Raw genomic sequence first — 24014 nt, 5'->3', positions numbered from 1 at the left:
ACGCCTGCCTGATCATCATCTCAGGTAAGGTGTCACCTTCTTAGGTGGTGGAAAGAGGGAGAAAAGGGCCCTAGGCCAAGTGACCATAACGACAGCTCTGTGTGCCTATAGTTTACAGTTCAAAAGTCATTTGTAATTACGTGTATGCAGGTAGAGTGTATACTTTTGTACCAATTACATTGGCTAAACTACACATGTACATGTACATCTACGTACATGTAATATGATAAAATATTATATTTTATGTGTATGTGTAAACACTAAAAACAGATCTACATGTATGATTAAAATGTATCTTGACAACATTAATTATATATGACACTCTCCATTATTTTATGTTCATGTCAACACTTTTTGTTAATGAATTTTTTTAATCGTCTAATAAATATACACAACTTAATATAGATTTCATGTTGATATATGATATATATCTATTAGATAGATCGCCCAAACTGTCAATATAATGAATAAATCAAAATTAAATATATATCATTTAAAATATATTTCAAATGTTATGATGCAATATTACATGTGTAGAAACATATGTTTAAAAAGAAATTAATTATTAGAATTATATATCACTAAAATGGCAGTACAAGCAAATTAGACTTGTGGTACGTATACGGAACGCACAGCTGTGCGGTGTACGATACGAACCGCACAGCTGTACGTACGATGTGTGGACGATGTGCGGACGATGTATGCACGATTTGTGCACGCAGTTTTTGGAACTTTTTGCGGTCACACAATTGTATCTTATATAAATATAAGATATATAATATAAATATAAGATATCTCATATATATATATTTATATAGGATATCTTATAATATGATACGAGATATATTATATAATTTGATTAAATACGGGATAGACATTGCTCCTTCAATAAATGTTAAATTGGCTGCCATAGGACTCGGAAACAATCCTTTCATACCTCTTTCACTGCGAGGGTCACAACATAGATATAGGCCCTCGACTGATACATGGCATGGCGTAGACCATTTTAGAATTCAAGTTGTCAAAACTTAAACATATGCAGCTTATGAACGTATTCATGAAAGTAGGCTAGCTCGGAGATAAACAACATGTTCAATAAACGTTAAAATGTAGTTAAATGGGAACATTCATAATAGTTGGACTTAACCAAGATGGCTAAAACCTGTGTTACCAATTTAAGAATGACTGGCTACGCTTATGGTATTCATGGTTTTATACTTTTTTTCACACTTTTAATTACTACATTTTTCCGGAGTAACATATTAGGATTTACGATGAACATATAAGCGTTATATTTCGCTCCATTTAAAATATAAATTTGGATATTTTCACTCGCTATTGATCAATCAGAATGCAGCGTTGACAGTGGATATATTTTTTGATTGTTACCTCATTGGTTTGTGCGGATACATGACGTCATATTTGTATGTAGAAATATGACGTTATGATTACAAAAATACGACATATTAATCGCAAGGGCAAATAGCTTTCGGCGGGACTAGTAGTTAAGGTTTCCTGTAAATGGAAGCGATAATTGTAATAAATAGAATATTACTTGTTTCCTAATGGCTGGTGAAAATATCAAATTCCACCTCACCCTATGAAATATGACTAATATCCATATAGCTGCAATATTGTAGCTCAAAAGCCCTTTAGAAGATAATGATGTCGTCGTAAGAGCTAAACTTGTTGCCTATTACTGCTCACTGCGCAAAGTAATTGATTATGCAAATCATTATCAAGGCGTTTGTATACATCTTGTCTTATTATTTGTTTTATATCGCTTACCTACACTGCAATAAAACTGTATATAATATGAAATTCACAGCAAGACATTTTTTCACATATGAATATGAAGGTCTTTCCGAAGGAAACTTATACAGCAAGTCTATAAATAAATTGTGAATTTGGTGTCTTAGGAGCGGTACAGTTGAAATTATAGGTTAGAATGCATGGTCGTTATATTTGTTTTGGACAAAACTAATATAGAAGTGTATGCATATACATAAAATAATTGGAAACTTACCAAATAATTAAGAAAATTGGGCCGAGTGAATATCTGAGACAATGCTCGACTAGGACAATAGGAACCATTTCGTACCCGGCCAAAAGGTATAGTAGCCTGGGTACGTATATTCGTTCTAGTATTCATCGATAAACAAGGAATATCATCTCGGAAGTGACGTCATTGGTATGACGTCAAACATCAAATGAAAAGACAGCTTTTAACTTTAGCCTAATCTTTGCAGAGTGAAAATAAAAACTAGTAATTAGTTTGTGTGTAAATTTAATAAAAACACTAAAACAGATTGACAATTACAAATGTTTCTAACAACGTGAATTATGCCACTTTATCTGCATTGTTTGTGTGAGTCAAATATAGATCTAATGTCGATAGCCATACATTCTACCACCAAAAATGACAATATAGACTAAAAAAAAATAAAATATATGAATCAAAATTTATTTCAAAGCTTAATTATTATTGAATATTATTTGTTTACAATATTGATGTACGTAGAACAATATGTTCAAAAGAGAACAAGTGCTTGGTTTAAAAATCGCCAAAAACCGGGCAACAAGTCACAGACTTACAACTTTAATTTAGCTTGTGCCGATCCAAACTATTATTTCTCAATACACAACTATATTATGAAGTGTTATTAGTATGACCTTTAACCTTTTTATAGACAACGCCTCTGTATGTTATATATTTTAATTGTTTCACCAAAGGTTGTTAAGTAATATAAAATATACCATCGATCCCGTCTATACGTACCACCCAAGGGACGAAGAAAAGTATAATTAGGCGGTCTTAATACACAGGTCAAATTGTGATATTGACCACTTGGGACATTAGGATATATATATGGTCTTTATCCAGAGGTGATCACTATTATATATACGTTTTATACGTGTTATGCATTTCAATTTCGTGTGTTTTATTTCCGGAGGAATACATTCCAAGCGGTCCCGGTCCCTGATGAAGTGCTGACCTTTTTTTATCTACAACTACAATAAAATACAGTATACTTCTTATGATAATGGACTATCTGTCGGACAGGTACGTTTATAAAAACTTCTGGTAGGTTATACAATCTACGGATAATAAGGATATATAGAGGGGCTAAAAATGAGATTTTATGAAACGAGTCTTAAGCAGTTTTTCTTTTTCTTGCGACCGAAATATCTCACGTCAAAATGTATTGCGAAAATCCAGTGGAGTCTGCCATTTTGTTCCGTCGTTCTCGAAATCCTAAACGTTCGCTTGTAGGCGAACGTTCTACACGTTCCGAACGCTGCATTCGCGCAGAGCATTTTCAATATGGACGCCATCGTTCACACTGTTTTATTGGAAGAGATGGCAGATGATTTATATATATACCTCTTTGCAATCTCTTATGTCCACTGTTCTCACAAATAACTAAATTTCGAGAGATTTATGTTCAATAAGACAGCATCTCCAACAAGGATCCAGAAATACTTGGACGAGGTACACTGTGCCAACAGTTTTGACTTAAAATATTCATGAATTAAAGAAAAGGAAATGAACCAGTCACCTAGTATAGAATGACAATGATAGGGATTTTTATCTAAAAAATGCATGTACAGTGGACCCGCGATAATTCAAACTCCTTCTTTCCCAACCTAAGCTGTCCGAATTATTCAGACTGCCTTATTCTTAGTCAATTAAATGGTCATACGAGTTACTATCCTTGTTCTTGTAATCAATGGTCATTACCTTTTATTGAGGACACAAGGCTTGTTGGCTTCAATCATCAAGGCTGGCTAAGTGTTGGTTAACGTTGCACTTGAAATTTCACCTGTACCGGTGTTGTATCCAAGCTGCCCGTCCATAGAAACGCAAGGGGTTGTCTCAGAAACGAATTTTGAAAAAAACTTAATTATTTTTTTTTAATCTCAAATGAATACTTTTTAACTTGTATTGTCAGCTTTAATATAGATACAAATTTTCCACTAATCTTGGCCACGTGGAAGTTGGTATGATATAGCATATGGACATATGTTGTCCGTTTTTAAAAACTTAAACTAATAATATAGTTTCAGTGACTTCATTGTCGCATTGATGTTGCACTTTTGAACTCCATTGTGCAAACCTTAAGTAAACTAGGGTATTGTTCAATATGACATTTTTTTCTTGTTAGTAGCAAAACCTGTGTTTATTTCAACTTATGGTTTTGGTAATCTGTGCTGTCCTTCTAATGTTTTTGCAATACAGTAATTTTATCTAAGTATCTCATGATAATCATTTAAGTTTACATTGGTTTCAAAGTTGGCCAATTAAGCAAATATCCCTATTTTTCTGCTTTTTAGGGGGTCAAAAATCCTTTCCAAATTTTTATTTATGGCAAGCTTTTTTTTCTTGTATAAAACAAAGTCAGTTCTGTATGAAAAACCAAGAAAAAATCTGTTGCAATTATTTTAGGGTAACATCCTATCTTTACTGTACTGTACAAGGAAATCTCTACAGAGAGGATTCTGCATCCACATTGTTTTAATCCTACGAACGCCCCTGTAAACCTTCAAGATCGCGTTATGTCCCTATTGATTGATATCTACATCAAACCAGTTATATATAGCTATTAAATAAATCACATACATATAAATACATTTCGAGTCTTCTATCACTAGGTAAACATGCATGTTATGAGAGTAACAATGTGATAAGCGTTGGAACAGTAATACAAATCAATCTTTAATAAAGAAGAAAATTGACATGTATGCAACACTCCCTGTAATTTATCAAGTTTTAGTACAAAGCAATTATTCGACACCAAACATATATTTTCCCCATTAGGTCGGCTTCAACAAGGGACGATATCGAGACAATCGTACAAACGTCAATCGGACAGGCACGTTTGTCTTCAGACTCAATTGATACACGCCTCGTCCCGTTAAAGTGGCCGACATAGTCTTCGTCATAGACTCTTCCTACAGCGAGACGGAAATTTTTAACAACATCCTACAATACTTAGTCAATGTTACTGAAAACTTCAATATAGCTCCTAATGAGACACGAGTGGCTGTGGTAAGTTTCTCCAAGATTGCGAGGGTGGATTTCGACTTCCTGTCCTGTGAGAACAAGGACTGTGCTCGTGAAAGTGTCCTTAATGTCACGCATCTTAACAGTACGTCTTACATGGAAACAGGACTGGAGCTGGCAAGGTAGGATTTGTCTGCCGTCGTATGTATAATGATAATGGGGCCATTTATTGTTTGTCTTTGGCATCATTTTAAAGCTGAGCGACATTCACTGCATTTAAAGATAACATGATTCATGTACCAATTTCGGTTTCCAGATACATAGACCCCAGCATAATTGTTCTTTTAAATTTCCTCAAAAAGACAAGTCTGTCGCAGCCATATAATTATGCACAATAGAAAAACATAAATTAATAAGAACGAGTGATGATCCTAACCCTTCGTTCGGAGTAGTGTAAAAATAAATGTTTTCCTTTCCTAGCACGAGAGTAGTCGTCTTTCTCTGGCGTAACTCGGCGCGCATTGTAGATGACGTCATCAATTTTGACGCAAAACGACATTCCTGCGATAACGGCGCGATAAAAAAGCTGGAAACCAAGTGGAATTTCATCATTTTTTTCTAATAAGTATGGGAAAAAAAGAATCTTACATGGGTCTTTGAAGTGGACAGGGATATCTCAACCCTCGTGAAAGATTTTGGTCGTCAACCCTTGGCAAGCCTCGGGTTGACTGGCAAAAATCTTTCACTCGGGTTGAGATATCCCTGTCCACTTCACAGACCCATGTAAGATTCTATTAGTCTGTCGTCCTATGTATAATGATAATGGGGCCAGTTATTGATTGTCTTTGGCATCATTTTAAAGCTGAGCGACATTCACTGCTTTTAAAGATAATATGATTCATCTACCAATTTCGGTTTCCAGATACATAGACCCCAGCATAATTGTTCTTTTAAATTTCCTCAAAAAGGCAAGACGGTCGCAGCCCTTTAAATGATTATGCACAATAGAAAAACATAATTTAGTAAGAACGAATGATGATCCTAAAGCTACGTTCCTAGTAGTATAAAAATAATCTGTTATTTAAATGTTTTCATTTCCTAGCACGAGAGTAATCGTCTTTCTCTGATATTGAATACGTTTTTTGATTATCTCTGAAAATATAATGATATGATGATGTTGATTGTGATGATGATTATGATGATGATGATGAATGATTGTTGCAATATTTTTTACACTGCATATCTAAAAATGCCGTGCAAAATAAACAATAACAAAGAAAAGTTTTACAGCCCTTTAAATTGCTATGCACAATATAAAAACATAATTTACTAAAAAAAAAGCATTAAGCTACCTGATATTGTCTTCAGTTTTTCGAATAGTTCAAATAATATGTCATTCAATTGTTTTCCCAGCACGAAAGCATTCGACGTTGCTGATGCAGAAATAAGTATAATAAATTTTAACTAAGCCAAATCTTTACCTTGTTATGATAAGTAACTATATAAGAATGCTTTTCCTCCGTTTTCTGTCCTCTCCTTTTAGCAATTTGTTCCTTTGGACGAAGGGAGGGAGACAATCAGCTATCAAGTACGTTGTTGTGGTCAGTGACGGGTTGGTCAATAACAGGGACAAGGCCATCAACAAGGCCACAGAACTTTCGCGCAGAGGTATCAAAGTGGTCAGCGTGGGGTTGGGAAAGTCTGTCCATCACGCGTTACTGGAGAGAGAGTGTGGCCTTAACTAGCCCGTACTTACTGGCACCAGATCCGGACAAACTAGTGCAACACCTACATCGTGAATGACGGGAACGCTACAGGTAAAACAAGTCATTGTGATAAGGTAATACAGTAAAACATTGATATTGCGAATGCAATGAAATAAACCCGGGTATTTGAATTTACCTCGTCATAAGCAGACATTCGGCATCAAACAGAAAATTTTACTTCATTAAGTTTATGGTCAATGTTGTGAAAACATTACATGAGTTGGCTTGCCAAACCATTGGGCAATCTCAGGAGTTGTAAACTCGTCCCCGTCACAGTTATCGGTTGTATCAGATGAACGTACTCATACTTGATCATTACCACTGCTTTTTTCGAAAATTTTCACTACATCCCATGTGTTCTTATAATAAGGTGTTGTATATTGATGTAAATAGTTTTTCTGAACAGGTTGTACACAAGACTACAACGCAGACATACTCGTTGTCATGGAAACATCAGCTTCGCAGAACATCAACATCTTCAAGAAAAGAATTAGCTTCCTACAAGAATTTATCGATACATTCAATCCCGATCATACCAATTACTCTATAACTATAAGCATTGCTGATGATACCACAAATTATATCATACAGGAATGTCAACTGTCTAATCTACCGTACATAATGGAATCGATAAGGACAATCAAACAGTCACAAGGTAAAGAACACGACTGGGACAATGTATTGAGGTTTGTTGATAACCATACTTCATACAGTAGTGTCAGAGCACGTAAATACGTCATGTTTCTCACAAGTGGACTCATACCTGAAGAATCAATGGCACTCGTGAAGGCACAACTCGTGCATCTCCGTGACAACAACGACGTGCGCGTGTTGATGGTAAGTGACACTGTCCATACAAACTGGAGTGTTCTAGAAAATGTGTATGAGTATGGATTCTTTAAATTCTCAAACGATGATGCAAATGTTGTATCGCGAATACTTTGGAACGACATTGGGTCTATTGATTGTACCAAGATGGAGAAATGATTCATAGTAACATATATCATTTAAAGTATTTGTCAGGCACTAATCGGAGGATCATCAAAACCATTCACGTCATCAAATGTAAAATGTTCCAGGAAATAAACAATACATGCGCTAATGACAATCTACACACTAGATAAAAGTGTCTACTTTTTCACAGTCTGATCCTGAATTGATATATTTCGTTAATACTTATCGCTATAGTATGGAACGTGCTACGCTGACGTCCCGTGACATAGTTTTCAAAATGTAAATATACACATTTACCAAACTGGTAAAGTGGACCATGCCATCATTATCTTGTTTTCTTTGCGAGTTTAAATCATGTGTTTTTATTGAAGTTGTCACAATATTTTATAATATACAAAGTCGGAGCCATATCCATAGAACAATGCCTGAGCTACCTTCCCAACTCTACAAGGTTTGAAAAGGTTTTGTTTTTGATAATGATGAAACAACTCTTTATCATTCATGTTGTATGTGTGTTGAGAACATGTTTGTGAACTGAATGGAGTATAACACAATAAAGAAGAGGAAACATTGTATATAAAACTCGTATTTGTGTTTAGTCCCAATAACTATCATTATACATGACTTCGGACAGGACGAGCTAGTTGTACCAAAGGACAAAAAACCAGACAAGTGTGATTGAATTGAAATTGGCCGTTTATTGATTAAACGACAACTGAAATAGACTTGCTTTCGCAAGTTGATATTTCAAACAATAAACAAAGGTATGATATAAACTTTGGTACAAGGTGGGGATACAAAAACGCCACAATGGTATCAGATTATAAATAATCAGAGACCATACCCCACCCGAAGTATTTATTCTTCTTGGTAAATAACTTCACTAGCGTTATTGATACTTTATAAAATAAAACAGTTTTCTTTTTCTTTTTTACTAATAAACCGTGCATATCTGACAATATGGAAATGCTTTCAAGTGATAATATATCAAGAAGAGCAAATTTATAGAACCGTAGTGACAATTGCAATACGTTGTATGACCAGACGCTTATTCCAATGACTAATTTCTAAAATACTAAATATCAAAATTTTACTTACATTACCAAACTCCCCGAAATCGATGTATTTCCAAACAATTAGGCTAATGTCTGACATTACAATGTGATACATGTACAGTCTACAGTAGTTATCATGGCTTCTAGTTTGGATTTAAACACACAACCCGCCTGATATCGTACATGTAATGTTCTTGCGTATATCACTAGTGTACTGTGACCTGGAATGTTTTCATTGTGACGTATCGGAAATAATAAAATGACGTTGGAGTAAATAACATAATAGCAGGATTTCAAGGACGGGGAGGCAAAATGGTGGCTTCACCTGCATTATCGCAACACATTTTGGTATGATCAAAAGTAGCTTAGATTTGTGCTGATTTCATATCCGATTTTATAAAACTCAAAAAAAAAAAACAAAAAAAATACTAACCAAGACTTACAAAAATACAAACTTCTGAAACTCGTTTTATAAAATCTTATATGAAATGAACACTCATTTCAGATCCTCTATCTATGCCCGATTTACCTCCTAAAAATATGCAAATTTATTAGAATAACAGTATTAAAAAATAGATGTTAAGACAAAGTCTAAGTAAGTTGAAATTCATTTACTTCTGAATACATATGAAATGTTTATTATCTCACTGTATCTAGATTTAAAGATGAAAAAGTTGGTTTCAGCTAAATAGTCAATATTGTGCATATAATGTTATGTGGATAAATCATATCTGCTTTGTTGGTTTGATACCGAATTTTCCTCTTGGAAAAATATCAATTATTGTATATCTTGAACAGGGTACCAGATTGTTTTCTCACTGACAGTACATACCGTAGTTTTTGTTCATGATGAAAGCTGCTAATTTGCTGAATCCGGTGTCATTCGGAACAATGAGTATATCACAATCTATCATTATATAGAAATCTAGTAGCTGTTTCAGGAAGCCTTCTGTGGGGTCGTTTGTATGCGGTCTGTCAATGTGCGTTATTTTTAAAGGGCCATAATATATTTAGTACGTCACATGACATTCATTATGACGACATATATTTGGTCGCGTGCTCATTCCCGGGGGACTATACTTTGGTATAGTTCCCGTAGTCAGGTATAGTCTCCCGTAGTCAAGAAGGACAGGAAACTGTCGCAAAATAGACCATGGCTGTTATCCAATCGCATTACTAGCTATTATCATGTGATGTACTAAATTTTTATAGTATTTAACCTGGACAGTGGCAAACGTTAATATATCGTAAATAGCGAAATCATTTGGTTCTGCGGTCTCTTCAACCCGAAGCTTGCCGAGGGTTGGCGGCCAAAATCTTTAAGGGAAATTTTCATGTAAGATTAAATCAGATTAGAAATTATTTTCATAGTGTTGACAATTAATGGCGTCCTCAACAATAATCACTGCATGTATCGATGACGTAATCGTCAAGCGCGTGTTAGCTGTGTTTTCCCTACTCCGGAAAAACAGTTATCTTTTCCCTAACAACTACGGGATAACCCTGTCAGGTACGTCAGAAACAGTTCATGGAATGGCTTTATTGCATGGGAAAACACGATCAAATGATCGTATAGGATTCTTTCATATGTGGTTAAGAAGGAAAGGATATTCTACCGAGTCTTGCAAAGGGTTTAACAACATTTTGTGACCCCGATGGTAGAATATCCCATACTTAACAGTGTTACCGCGCGCTTGCCAGGGAAAATTAACTCAAACGCGCTAGACAGTGACGTCATCAATAAATGCGGCATCCAATTTTACGCACAGCGACGTTCATGTCGACTGAATTTTTACCATTTCTCTTTAAAGTATGTGAGAATCTTACTTGGGCCAGTCATGTGGACAAAAATATCTCAACCCTCGAGAAAGATTTTGAACATCAACTCTCGGCAATTAGTTTTAAAAAATCTTTCATTTGAGTTGATATATACCTGTCCACTTGACAGACCAATGTTCGATTTAATCAATCCTTCATATACACATATGAAGGAGAATTTTTCTCTCAGACTTCGACGTTTAAATGCAATTTTAGCACTATGATTTTCTGCCATTTTATAAAATAAAATAAAAAAAACCTGCGATTGCAAGTCAAATCGTCATACATGAAAATTGCGTGATATTTTAAACAAAATCCCGTGGTTTGTATCTTTAAAGTATATTGACACTGTTAATATACAATATACCACAGAACACTAAGCGAACAAATATGTTTAATCATATCACTATGATAACCAGTATAGTCGAGGATTGTGATTTTGTGGGTATTGATTGATTCCTGGATCAATTTAAATCTCCATCTTTTTCTCGTGATTTAAGTAAAAACGCATCCCGAAAAAGAAATAAAACGACTATTTCGCTACAAGGTTAGTAAACATACTTATAATTTAGAATTAAACATAGATAATTAAAAAATATGCCATTTTTTCTCAATTTTATGTTGAAATTAAGTATAGGAGAAACACCGAAAACTGTGGAATGGTCAAGATAATGAATTGTTCGAGGCCCGTTGGGGCCGAGAATTATTCATTATCTTGACTATTCCTAACTTTGAGGTGTTTCTCACACTTAAAACATGGCACCGGAAGTCATTGGTTCTCTCAACTATTACACTGGGTATTGTTTCACTATTCCACAGCTCCAGGTAAACCCTTACTACCTATTTAAATCTTGAGACCTATTCATGATTCATTTCAAAACCTTACTCGAAAAACAAGAATCATGATTTGCATGCCTTTTTTGAAAGAACAATTTACAGGTTCTATATGGTACTCACACTGAAACATTTACTCAGTTTAGTTTTTACAGTTCAATATGGACGACCATACATAAGTAGCTCAGATTTCTAACACAGAAGTGGGGATTTCTTGATATATTTCAATTTTGCTTGTTACGAGCATTTTCATTAGCTTAAACATTTACTTTATCAGCCCATAAAGGAAAAAATGACGTCGCCGTTTGTAAAGTTGCTTCTGATTGGCTAAGATGACGGCGTAATGATTTTATAGACAAAAGAGTCCAAAAGGAATTTTGAATATTGAATAGATTATCTTTAGTAAATTGAATTATAAGGATTAATTTGAATAAATCTTTTATGTTATGGAGATATAACACAAAAATCTAAGTGTACTCTCATCATAAACCGCTTCGCAACAGCCACTCTCTTATAATAGATAAGTTTCTAAATTACCAGTCTGAGAGAAGAGATTCAACTGGTTTTAATTTTTCCGTAAAATTGTCTTCGTAAATATCAACTTTTGTTAAATAATATTTAATTCTTAATAGCTTAAATTTCCCTCGATGATTCCATGGAAGGTTATACTTTGTTTCGACTTCCTCCCCGCAGCCCCGTTTATCCCCAATGCATACAGCCTATGACTTATCAAAATTTGTTTTCAGACTAGAACATTCTCCATAGATGTCGATCAAAATAATGATTTTGTTAAGGATCTCGCATCATCATCAAACATCAATGTTGATTCATATACATATTGACTGATAAGATATTCAGAATTATTCAATATTGTTCCCTTTACATCAGGTTAGAATTTTATTGATGCACTTAATAATTCAATGCATATAATAAAAAGATATGGGGGCAACGGGCCACCCTGTCGTACTCCGCATGTAACTAGAAATAAATAAGAGAGGTAACCATTATTTGCAACATATGCTGAAATATTTGAGTATAAAGTTTTAAAACAATTTAAGATGAATCACTAAAGACAAAAATAACGAAAACATTTTTTTCTATAAATAACCCACTAAATACAATTGAAAGCCTTTTCAAAATCTAACATAAGTAACATTCCTGATTGATTATTTTCTTCTGATTTTTTTTCTATAATGTTACTAATTATCCTCGTGAATTCCCCTATGTAAAGACCGTTGACAAAACCCGCCTGACTTGGACTTATGATATGTACCAGAGTTTGTTTTATTCTATTAGCTATACAAGATGAAGAAATTTCAAAGTACATTTAATAAGGTCTCTACACACTAACAGCTTCAGTTTGCGGCCTCCATTTTTTCATACATATGAGGAGGTGTTGCGTTGCTCCGGTACTGCTCTCCCCAGTAAATATATATTTAACTAATACAAATGCATAACAGGAGTAATTTAAAAAACATAACAAATAATAACACTTTGAAAATTAAAAGCTATGGAATGCAGTCAAAATATCCACTATGGCGAAGATGAGCGCAAGGAATCATGACGTCACATATTATAACGTCAAAATATGTCGCGAAATCATAGGATTTGCATACGCTGCAGTCCAGGCCTTGAAAGGGCACAGAGAAATCCGAATCTTTGAGTTCATTTCTTTGAGTTTATGCTAGACAATTATTAAATCATATACTTCTATAGTTTAAAATGCGTACTTTTATTTCTAAATTATGTCTTCTACATGAAGTATAAAATAAAATAAACCAGTAGAGCTTCGCTCTTCATATGCCGTGCATGATTCACATTAAAACACCTGGCTGCGCCCTTTAAGGCCTTGCCTTCAGTCATATTACCCATGATGATATCATACATCTTTTTGGATATTTAATCATTAATTATGTATACCTATGTTCATTAAAATGTATGTACTTTTAAACAAAATGCTAGAAGTATTCTGTATGAATGGATACCCGTTGTAAATATTTGTCTGTAGACATGTTCACACACTGTCGATTACACATGTGTATTTTTCAAACACGTGGAATGCGCGCACGTACTCAGTCCGTGTCATGTATAGCGGCCACCCACACAATATCGGAAAGGAACATTCAGCTTTCACCGTGCTGAAATTCACAAATTGTTTTAGGACCCCAAAAGAATATTCCTACTGGTAAACCACTTTACATTTCTTTTTATCCGCCGAGGACATTTCCCAATGTTGTTTCAGCAGCCGTCCTCTAGATCTTGTTTAATTGATTTCAGAGGGTAGGTCTGTAAGAACACTGAAGCCCGATCAAAGTTTGAGACCCATACCTGCTTCCATCACCTCATCTCTATCGATTTTTTTTCTCTCATGACACCCTCATGAGCCTCCTTGTTCATTTTAGTGTTAACCTCAAGTTATAATCTGTTTAATGTCTGGTTAGCATGATTAGCGAAGCTTTTCGAGTGATCGACACGCGCACCCAGGTCTTTAACTGTGCCCCGCATCACGTCAATTTCACGATTATAACTGAAATGCATATTTGTGAAGCACTTCGATATATCCCTTTTTATATGAATCAACAAGAGCCTGGTATTCTGCAGTTTTATTTGGTTCTACATCCATGGCGCTAAAAGCATACGTACACGTAAAATGTATAGGCCACGTACAATGTATCTATGAATAGTTCACAGGTATGCAGGTATACAGGTACTTCGGTATCTATATTCACACAACAAAACGCGTTCCAAATTGGAGTAAGTTCAAAATAAAGTATGATTGACAGGTAACCTTGCTACATAATTTCAATGCTGGTGCATGTCAGTGATGTCCTAAAGTGTCAGGAGAGCTGTTTTTGGAGGCTACTCAGACACGTCAACTCACCCCTTTCATCTGAACCGGAAGTTGATATTATTAAAAACATATATGTAATTAACCTTCTTATCTCATCCGATACTAATCGTTGTATATGATCGTAGTAGTATAATGCTGCCGTCACGCACGCTTTCTCAATGGAAATATACAAATGAATTACACTTATAACGCTTTCTCAATGGAAATATACAAATGAATTACACTTATAACGCTTTCTCAATGGAAATATACAAATGAATTACACTTATAACGCTTTCTCAATGGAAATATACAAATGAATTACACTTATAACGCTTTCTCAATGGAAATATACAAATGAATTACACTTATAACGCTTTCTCAATGGAAATATACAAATGAATTACACTTATAACGCTTTCTCAATGGAAATATACAAATGAATTACACTTATAACGCTTTCTCAATGGAAATATACAAATGAATTACACTTATAATGAGGGCCAGTCCATATCCTCTCTCTCAGTCGACTGAATACTGTGAGATTGTCAATTTTAAATGTTCTAGCACCAGAAAATAAGAGGTGTGAAATGACACAATATATTTTAATCGGTGTCCCAACCATACAATACCAACCATATTCCTACGCTAGTTATATGTGCATACTTTTTTTTACAACGTTCCGGTCGTTAATTGAAATTCCAAAAGAGCTTAAAAAACACCAAGCAGTTAACGACACTGATACACAGGACTGACATGATTTTGCATGAATGACAAAATCGCTTCTTTTTTACATAATGACTAAACTATCCAAAACATTAATTTCTGATTTATGATAAAAGGTGTTTACAACCTCAATATAATATGATTTCAAGACGAAGAAAATTGATAAATTGATCTTATCTTAATAGCTGAAATAGCAATCATGTTTATAATGAGTATATCATGGTTTCCCTCAGGATTTCAAGAACGGGGAGACAAAATGGTGGCTTCAGCTGCATTAGCGCAACGCATTTTGGTATGTTAAAAAGTATCTTATATTTGTGCTTATTTAATATGCGATTTCATAAAACTTAAAAAAAAAAGATAATCCCCAAGATTCACAAAAATATAAACTCTTTAAACTCGTTTCATAAAATCTCATATGAAGTGAACACCCATTTAAGATTCCTTTTTTATGCCCGATTTCACTCATACAGAAATATACAAATTTGTTAGAATGATATTAATAAAAAAAAATCAGATGTTTTGACAAAGTCCAAGTAAATTGAAATTCATTTATTTCTGAATATATAAGTGACGTTTATTATCTCAATGTATCTTGATTTAAAGATGAAAAAAGTTGGTTTCAGCGAAATAGTCAATATTGTGTATATATAGGGATTGGATTTCGCTTTTATGTTAACCATGCTTGTATGGAGCAATTCCTCTAAGAATATATTCTATGGGGCGCGGTAGTGCCCCATATTGAATATATTCTTAGAGGAATTGCTCCATACAAGCATGGTTAACATAAAAGCGATATCCAATCCCTATATTTACACTTATACGACTTTTTTATATTTTATGCAATAAAATCGTCTTTTTGAAAGTGACGTAATTATTCAATAAAAGTCGGTCAAAAGTGGGAGGAGCTTACTCAATTGAACAGCGAATAATGACTCTTTACGTAAGGTAGAATTATTCATCCGCAACGACAAAAGAAGTTCAATATTTTTGTGTAAAAAAACCATGACAAACAAAGTTAATTTCAGAGATAATTTTATTTAATCAGATCGGAACTTTAAATATATACCGTAATAACATAAAGCATTTGTACTCGGCCACATGTGTGAACTCGGTGACCGTTATTGTGCAGCGAGGCGAAGCAGACGCATGCTTACACACTGGAGTTTGCCGAAGTTGTCAAAACACCAGTGTTCAAGTTGCTAAATGTGTTTGAGTTTGTCGTCTGCCTTGACGATACTACATCCTTGGGAGCCATGTGATTATATCCATCGCCATCGATAAATGGAATAACTTCACTTGTGTTCGATGGATACAATGTATTTGTAGTGACGCGTAGCTGTCAAAACGTGGATTAGGCCTACTAGCAGTGCATGTTTTATAATACACAAAGAAAAAAGACAAGAGGATATGTTTATAACTAACCTCTGTTAGAAGGTCTCACGCCCGTCCATCCCAAAGACTCGATCGTAGGACGAACACAGAGACAGAGGTAATGTTTACATTTGACATCCATCATTTTTAAACAAAAATGAAAGCACTGCACGTCGCCCGTCGGGATTTTTTTCTCGTTTCTTTATACAATTGTTAATTTTAAAAATATTTGGATCATATATAGATATAAAACATATATGTATTGTTTACATTTTTTCCAAAATTCTATGAAAAAACAACAATATACACGTAATGTTGCGTCAAAATGTAAACAAAGCCATGTGTTTCTTTTATAAAAGTAGCCCCTTTACGTTGCATAAAACATTTTCATACGCAAGTTCAAAGTTCAATGTTACCATGCAGTTATGGTAAACAAAATCGGCTAGTTCTTGCGTATAGTGAGCAAGCCTAGCAAGTGTAAATATAATGTTATGTGGATAAATCATTACTTCTTTGTTGGTTTGATACCGAATTTTCCTCTTGGAAAAATATCAGTTATTGTATATCTTGAACAGGGTACCAGATTGTTTTCTTGCTGACAGTACATACCGTAGTTTTTATTCCTAATGAAAGCTGCTAATTTGCTGAATCCGGTGTGATTCGGAACAATGAGTATATCACAATCTATCATTATATAGAAATCTAGTAGCTGTTTCAGGAAGCCTTCTGTGGGGTCGTTTGTATGCGGTCTGTCAATGTGCGTTATTTTTCCAGGTGTATCGACTATGTTGTCAGGGAAACGTTCTTTGGCTTTTTTCTTAATACTGTCCGAATCGGAGGCCACAAACAAGTCATACTCGTCCTTATTAAGCGAGTCAAAAACCTCCCATACGGGATCTAATGGAAGGGCTTTTCTGAATACGTCTTTTGGCATGTTTGGATTATTCCCCCGGCGGATATGGGCACACGCTATCCTCTTTCGTCTTCTCTGTGTTGTAGAGAAATTGTGTAACGCTCGAACAGACAGCGGTGAAAGTTTAAAAAGGAAATTATGAATATGTTTGTAAATATCTACTTGGTGATATGTCGTTATCCAAGGAATATCCTCAGCTACATTTGGTCTCTTTCTGAAATCAGCGATAAAATCCCAATTCATTTGCAGAAATATGACGTCGTCTTTGAAAAATCTGTTGAAGTCTACACCATCAAACATGTATTTAGCTATGATGCGATGTTTGGCATTTTTGAAATTATGATACGAACTTGTCCTGTTGACAAGTAGAGACGCGTTATACCGCCAATCGTAGTGCGCTGGCATGACGTAATCCTGAAGCAAACATGGCATGTCAAAATTGATAAGGAATTTCCGTTTAGAGAGTACAGATATAATAAAGGTGGTCATAATACCAGCAATCCTATCAGACCAACCGCCATTTTGATCCTTGCGGGCTTTTGAGCAATCGTACACAATAAATTTGGTCCTTGGGTCTATGATCTCGTCTAAGATTCCGTTTGTATGAAGAGTTCTTTCAAATGTTAAGTATTCGGAATCAATTGCTGAAGATCCATAAGTATTTTGCCATTTATTGTCCTTGTCCAGCGTTGTTTTGTTATGAAATAATGTTCTGTGCGTGTCACCTTTGTTCAATAAATAATTTAAGATATCGACCATTGTTTCCTTTCCATGGAGGAATCCAAAAATTATCAAACCCGTAACCAGAATAACCATAAGGCGACACTGAAAATAATTCAAAACAATAAAACATATGGGAAAGTGATATATAAAATTTATTTGATTTGATTTGATATTAAAATACATTGATTACAGTTTCTTATCATATCTTAAGATTTCAAATTGCGATGAGTAATAATAGTAGTTTATAATTCCTAAATCAATCCTTTAACGTTTCAATCGATAAACTTACCTTTGTAATTATTTTCATGCTTCAATAGTAAACCGTTCAACACTTTCACTTTCCTATTTCGTTATATGACGCTTTGTACCCTTTCCTAGTTCAAATGAAATATAATTTGTCATCCAGCTCTTTTTTATTTTTATTTTTTTTTCAAACAAACCCACGAATTTGCTACTTTGTAATACTCAATAATGTAACAGACCATTTCGATCAGTCTTTAATACTCTTATGCACACCCAAATATTGTCCCCGATGTCCCTGATAAACTGAATATCTCTTTTTAAGAGACCCATACCGCTGGTCATGTGTAAATACTGCCTTTGTGGATGATGGGGTGGTGTAGTGTTTAAGCCGCTCGCCTTTCACCTAGCCGGCCGGGGTTCGATCCCTGGCACGGACGTGAAAAGGTTAGTGGTCACCTGCCCGATCACGTGAGTTTTCTCCGGGTACTCCGGTTTCCTCCCACAGTAAGACCCCTCGCACGCTTACAAGAAATAAAGTTTCTATTTTTAGATACTGCTTTCAATCTCCCTACATACTCTAAGAAAGCAAAAAAGGCTGGGCTAAAGGCAGCTGTGGACACCCCAGAGTAGCGTCATAATGAAAGGAACACACTGAGGAATGGTCACTATTAACTTAGCTAGCAGAAAAAGTGTAATCAGAACTTCATAATGAGAAGAACACACTGAGGGAATGGTCACTATTAACTTACCTAGCAGAAAAAGTGTAATCAGAACTTCATAATGAGAAGAACACACTGAGGGAATGGTCACTATTAACTTACCTAGCAGAAAAAAGTGTAATCAGAACTTCATAATGAGAAGAACACACTGAGGAATGGTCACTATTAACTTACCTAGCAGAAAAAGTGTAATCAGAACTTCATAATGAGAAGAAAACATTGAAGGAATAGGCACTATTAACTTACCTTGCAGAAAAAGTGTAATCAGAACTTCATAATGAGAAGAACACACTGAGGGAATGGTCACTATTAACTTACCAAGCAGATAAAGTGTAATCAGAACTTCATAATGAGAAGAACACACTGAGGGAATAGCATCTATTAACTTACCTAGCAGAAAAAGTGTAATCAGAACTTCATAATGAGAAGAACACACTGAGGGAATGGCATCTATTAACTTACCAAGCAGATAAAGTGTAATCAGAACTTCATAATGAGAAGAACACACTGAGGGAATGGCATCTATTAACTTACCTAGCAGATAAAGTGTAATCAGAACTTCATAATGAGAAGAACACACTGAAGGAATAGGCACTATTAACTTACCTAGCAGAAAAAGTGTAATCAGAACTTCATAATGAGAAGAACACACTGAGAAATAGTCACTATTAACTTACCAAGCAGATAAAGTGTAATCAGAACTTCATAATGAGAAGAACACATTGAAGGAATGGCATCTTTTAACTTACCAAGCAGATAAAGTGTAATCAGAACATCATGATGAGAAGAATACACTGAAGGAATAGGCACTATTAACTTACCTAGCAGAAAAAGTGTAATCAGAACTTCATAACGAGAAGAACACACAGAGGGAATGGCATATATTAACTTACCAAGCAGATAAAGTGTAATCAGAACTTCATGATGAGAAGAACACACTGAAGGAATAGGCACTATTAACTTACCTAGCAGAAAAAGTGTAATCAGAACTTCATAATGAGAAGAACACACTGAAGGAATGGCATCTATTAACTTACCAAGCAGATAAAGTGTAATCAGAACTTCATAATGAGAAGAACACACTGAGAAATAGTCACTATTAACTTACCAAGCAGATAAAGTGTAATCAGAACTTCATAATGAGAAGAACACACTGAAGGAATAGGCACTATTAACTTACCTAGCAGAAAAAGTGTAATCAGAACTTCATAACGAGAAGAACACACTGAAGGAATGGCATCTATTAACTTACCAAGCAGATAAAGTGTAATCAGAACTTCATAATGAGAAGAACACACTGAAGGAATAGGCACTATTAACTTACCTAGCAGAAAAAGTGTAATCAGAACTTCATAATGAGAAGAACACACTGAGAAATAGTCACTATTAACTTACCAAGCAAAAGTGTAATCAGAACTTCATAATGAGAAGAACACACTGAGGAATGCACTATTAACTTACCTAGCAGAAAAAGTGTAATCAGAACTTCATAATGAGAAGAACACACTGAGAAATAGTCACTATTAACTTACCAAGCAGATAAAGTGTAATCAGAACTTCATAATGAGAAGAACACACTGAGGGAATAGGCACTATTAACTTACCTAGCAGAAAAAGTGTAATCAGAACTTCATAATGAGAAGAACACACTGAGAGAATGACCACTATTAACTTACCTAGCAGAAAAAGTGTAATCAGAAATTCATAATGAGAAGAAAACATTGAAGGAATAGGCACTATTAACTTACCTAGCAGAAAAAGTGTAATCAGAACTTCATAATGAGAAAAGCACACTGAGGGAATGGTCAATATTAATTTACCTAGCAGAAAAAAGTGTAATCAGAAATTCATAATGAGAAGAATACACTAAAAGAATGACCACTATTAACTTACCTAGCAGAAAAAGTGTAATCAGAAATTCATAATGAGAAGAACACACTGAGAGAATGACCACTATTAACTTACCTTGCAGAAAAAGTGTAATCAGAACTTCATAATGAGAAGAACACACTGAAGGAATAGGCACTATTAACTTACCTAGCAGAAAAAGTGTAATCAGAACTTCATAATGAGAAGAACACACTGAAGGAATGGCATCTATTAACTTACCTAGCAGATAAAGTGTAATCAGAACTTCATAATGAGAAGAACACACTGAGGGAATGGTCAATATTTAACTTACCTAGCAGAAAAAGTGTAATCAGAACTTCATAATGAGAAGAACACACTGAAGGAATGGCATCTATTAACTTACCTAGCAGATAAAGTGTAATCAGAACTTCATAATGAGAAGAACACACTGAGAAATAGTCACTATTAACTTACCAAGCAGATAAAGTGTAATCAGAACTTCATAATGAGAAGAACACACTGAAGGAATAGGCACTATTAACTTACCTAGCAGAAAAAGTGTAATCAGAACTTCATAATGAGAAGAACACACTGAAGGAATAGGCACTATTAACTTACCTAGCAGAAAAAAGTGTAATCAGAACTTCATAATGAGAAGAACACACTGAGAAATAGGCACTATTAACTTACCTAGCAGAAAAAGTGTAATCAGAACTTCATAACGAGAAGAACACACTGAGAAATAGTCACTATTAACTTACCTAGCAGAAAAAGTGTAATCAGAACTTCATAATGAGAAGAACACACTGAGAAATAGGCACTATTAACTTACCTAGCAGAAAAAGTGTAATCAGAACTTCATAATGAGAAGAACACACTGAGAAATAGTCACTATTAACTTACCTAGCAGAAAAAGTGTAATCAGAACTTCATAATGAGAAGAACACACTGAGAAATAGTCACTATTAACTTACCAAGCAGATAAAAAGTGTAATCAGAACTTCATAATGAGAAGAACACACTGAAGGAATAGGCACTATTAACTTACCTAGCAGATAAAAGTGTAATCAGAACTTCATAATGAGAAGAACACACTGAAGGAATAGTCACTATTAACTTACCTAGCAGAAAAAGTGTAATCAGAACTTCATAATGAGAAGAACACACTGAGGAAATGGCACTATTAACTTACCTAGCAGAAAAAGTGTAATCAGAACTTCATAATGAGAAGAACACACTGAGAAATAGTCACTATTAACTTACCAAGCAGATAAAGTGTAATCAGAACTTCATAATGAGAAGAACACATTGAGGGAATGGCATCATTAACTTACCTAGCAGAAAAAGTGTAATCAGAACTTCATAATGAGAAGAACACATTGAAGGAATGGCATCTTTTAACTTACCAAGCAGATAAAGTGTAATCAGAACATCATGATGAGAAGAATACACTGAAGGAATAGGCACTATTAACTTACCTAGCAGAAAAAGTGTAATCAGAACTTCATAATGAGAAGAACACACTGAAGGAATGGCATCTATTAACTTACCAAGCAGATAAAGTGTAATCAGAACTTCATAATGAGAAGAACACACTGAGAAATAGTCACTATTAACTTACCTAGCAGAAAAAGTGTAATCAGAACTTCATAATGAGAAGAACACACTGAGAAATAGTCACTATTAACTTACCTAGCAGAAAAAGTGTAATCAGAACTTCATAATGAGAAGAACACACAGAGGGAATGGCATCTATTAACTTACCAAGCAGATAAAGTGTAATCAGAACTTCAAAATGAGAAGAACACACTGAGAAATAGTCACTATTAACTTACCAAGCAGATAAAGTGTAATCAGAACTTCATAATGAGAAGAACACACTGAAGGAATAGTCACTATTAACTTACCTACAGCAGATAAAGTGTAATCAGAACTTCATAATGAGAAGAACACACTGAGAAATAGTCACTATTAACTTACCTAAGCAGATAAAGTGTAATCAGAACTTCATAATGAGAAGAACACACAGAGGGAATGGCATCTATTAACTTACCAAGCAGATAAAGTGTAATCAGAACTTCATAATGAGAAGAACACACTGAGGGAATAGGCACTATTAACTTACCTAGCAGAAAAAGTGTAATCAGAACTTCATAATGAGAAGAACACACTGAGAAATAGTCACTATTAACTTACCAAGCAGATAAAGTGTAATCAGAACTTCATAATGAGAAGAACACATTGAGGGAATGGCATCTTTTAACTTACCAAGCAGATAAAGTGTAATCAGAACTTCATAATGAGAAGAACACACTGAGGGAATGGCATCTATTAACTTACCAAGCAGATAAAGTGTAATCAGAACTTCATAATGAGAAGAACACACTGAGAAATAGTCACTATTAACTTACCTAGCAGAAAAAGTGTAATCAGAACTTCATAATGAGAAGAACACACTGAAGAAATAGTCACTATTAACTTACCTAGCAGAAAAAGTGTAATCAGAACTTCATAATGAGAAGAACACACTGAGAAATAGTCACTATTAACTTACCAAGCAGATAAAGTGTAATCAGAACTTCATAATGAGAAGAACACACTGAAGGAATAGGCACTATTAACTTACCTAGCAGAAAAAGTGTAATCAGAACTTCATAATGAGAAGAACACACTGAAGGAATAGGCACTATTAACTTACCTAGCAGAAAAAGTGTAATCAGAACTTCATAATGAGAAGAACACACTGAAGGAATAGCACTATTAACTTACCTAGCAGAAAAAGTGTAATCAGAACTTCATAATGAGAAAACACACTGAGGAATACCTATTAACTTACCTAGCAGAAAAAGTGTAATCAGAACTTCATAATGAGAAGAACACACTGAGGGAATAGCACTATTAACTTACCTAGCAGAAAAAGTGTAATCAGAACTTCATAATGAGAAGAACACACTGAGAAATAGTCACTATTAACTTACCTAGCAGAAAAAGTGTAATCAGAACTTCATAATGAGAAGAACACACTGAGAAATAGTCACTATTAACTTACCTAGCAGAAAAAGTGTAATCAGAACTTCATAATGAGAAGAACACACTGAGAAATAGTCACTATTAACTTACCAAGCAGATAAAGTGTAATCAGAACTTCATAATGAGAAGAACACACTGAAGGAATAGGCACTATTAACTTACCTAGCAGAAAA

General features: G+C 34.6%; 1 protein-coding gene and 1 pseudogene across 1 annotated transcript; one reads left to right on the top strand and one right to left on the bottom strand.

Moving 5' to 3' along the window:
• Positions 1–827: 827 nt before the first annotated feature.
• LOC138309487 (uncharacterized) lies at positions 828–8307 on the top strand (annotated as a pseudogene).
• An 8560-nt stretch (positions 8308–16867) lies between these two features.
• LOC138308649 (uncharacterized) lies at positions 16868–18778 on the bottom strand. The gene has a single exon (XM_069249687.1). The coding sequence runs from the start codon at positions 18179–18181 to the stop codon at positions 16868–16870; it is 1314 nt and encodes a 437-aa protein (XP_069105788.1). The 5' UTR covers positions 18182–18778.
• Positions 18779–24014: the final 5236 nt, after the last annotated feature.

The sequence above is a fragment of the Argopecten irradians genome, chromosome 15 (genome assembly GCF_041381155.1).
Source record: "Argopecten irradians isolate NY chromosome 15, Ai_NY, whole genome shotgun sequence".
Lineage (NCBI taxonomy): Eukaryota > Metazoa > Mollusca > Bivalvia > Pectinida > Pectinidae > Argopecten > Argopecten irradians.
The sequence above is the reverse complement of the archived record's forward strand: the minus strand, read 5'-3'. Positions and strand labels throughout refer to the sequence as shown.

Coding starts and splice junctions, on each gene's coding strand:
- LOC138308649 (XM_069249687.1), bottom strand. CDS start 18,181: ATGTATTTTAATATCAAATCAAATCAAATAAATTTTATATATCACTTT.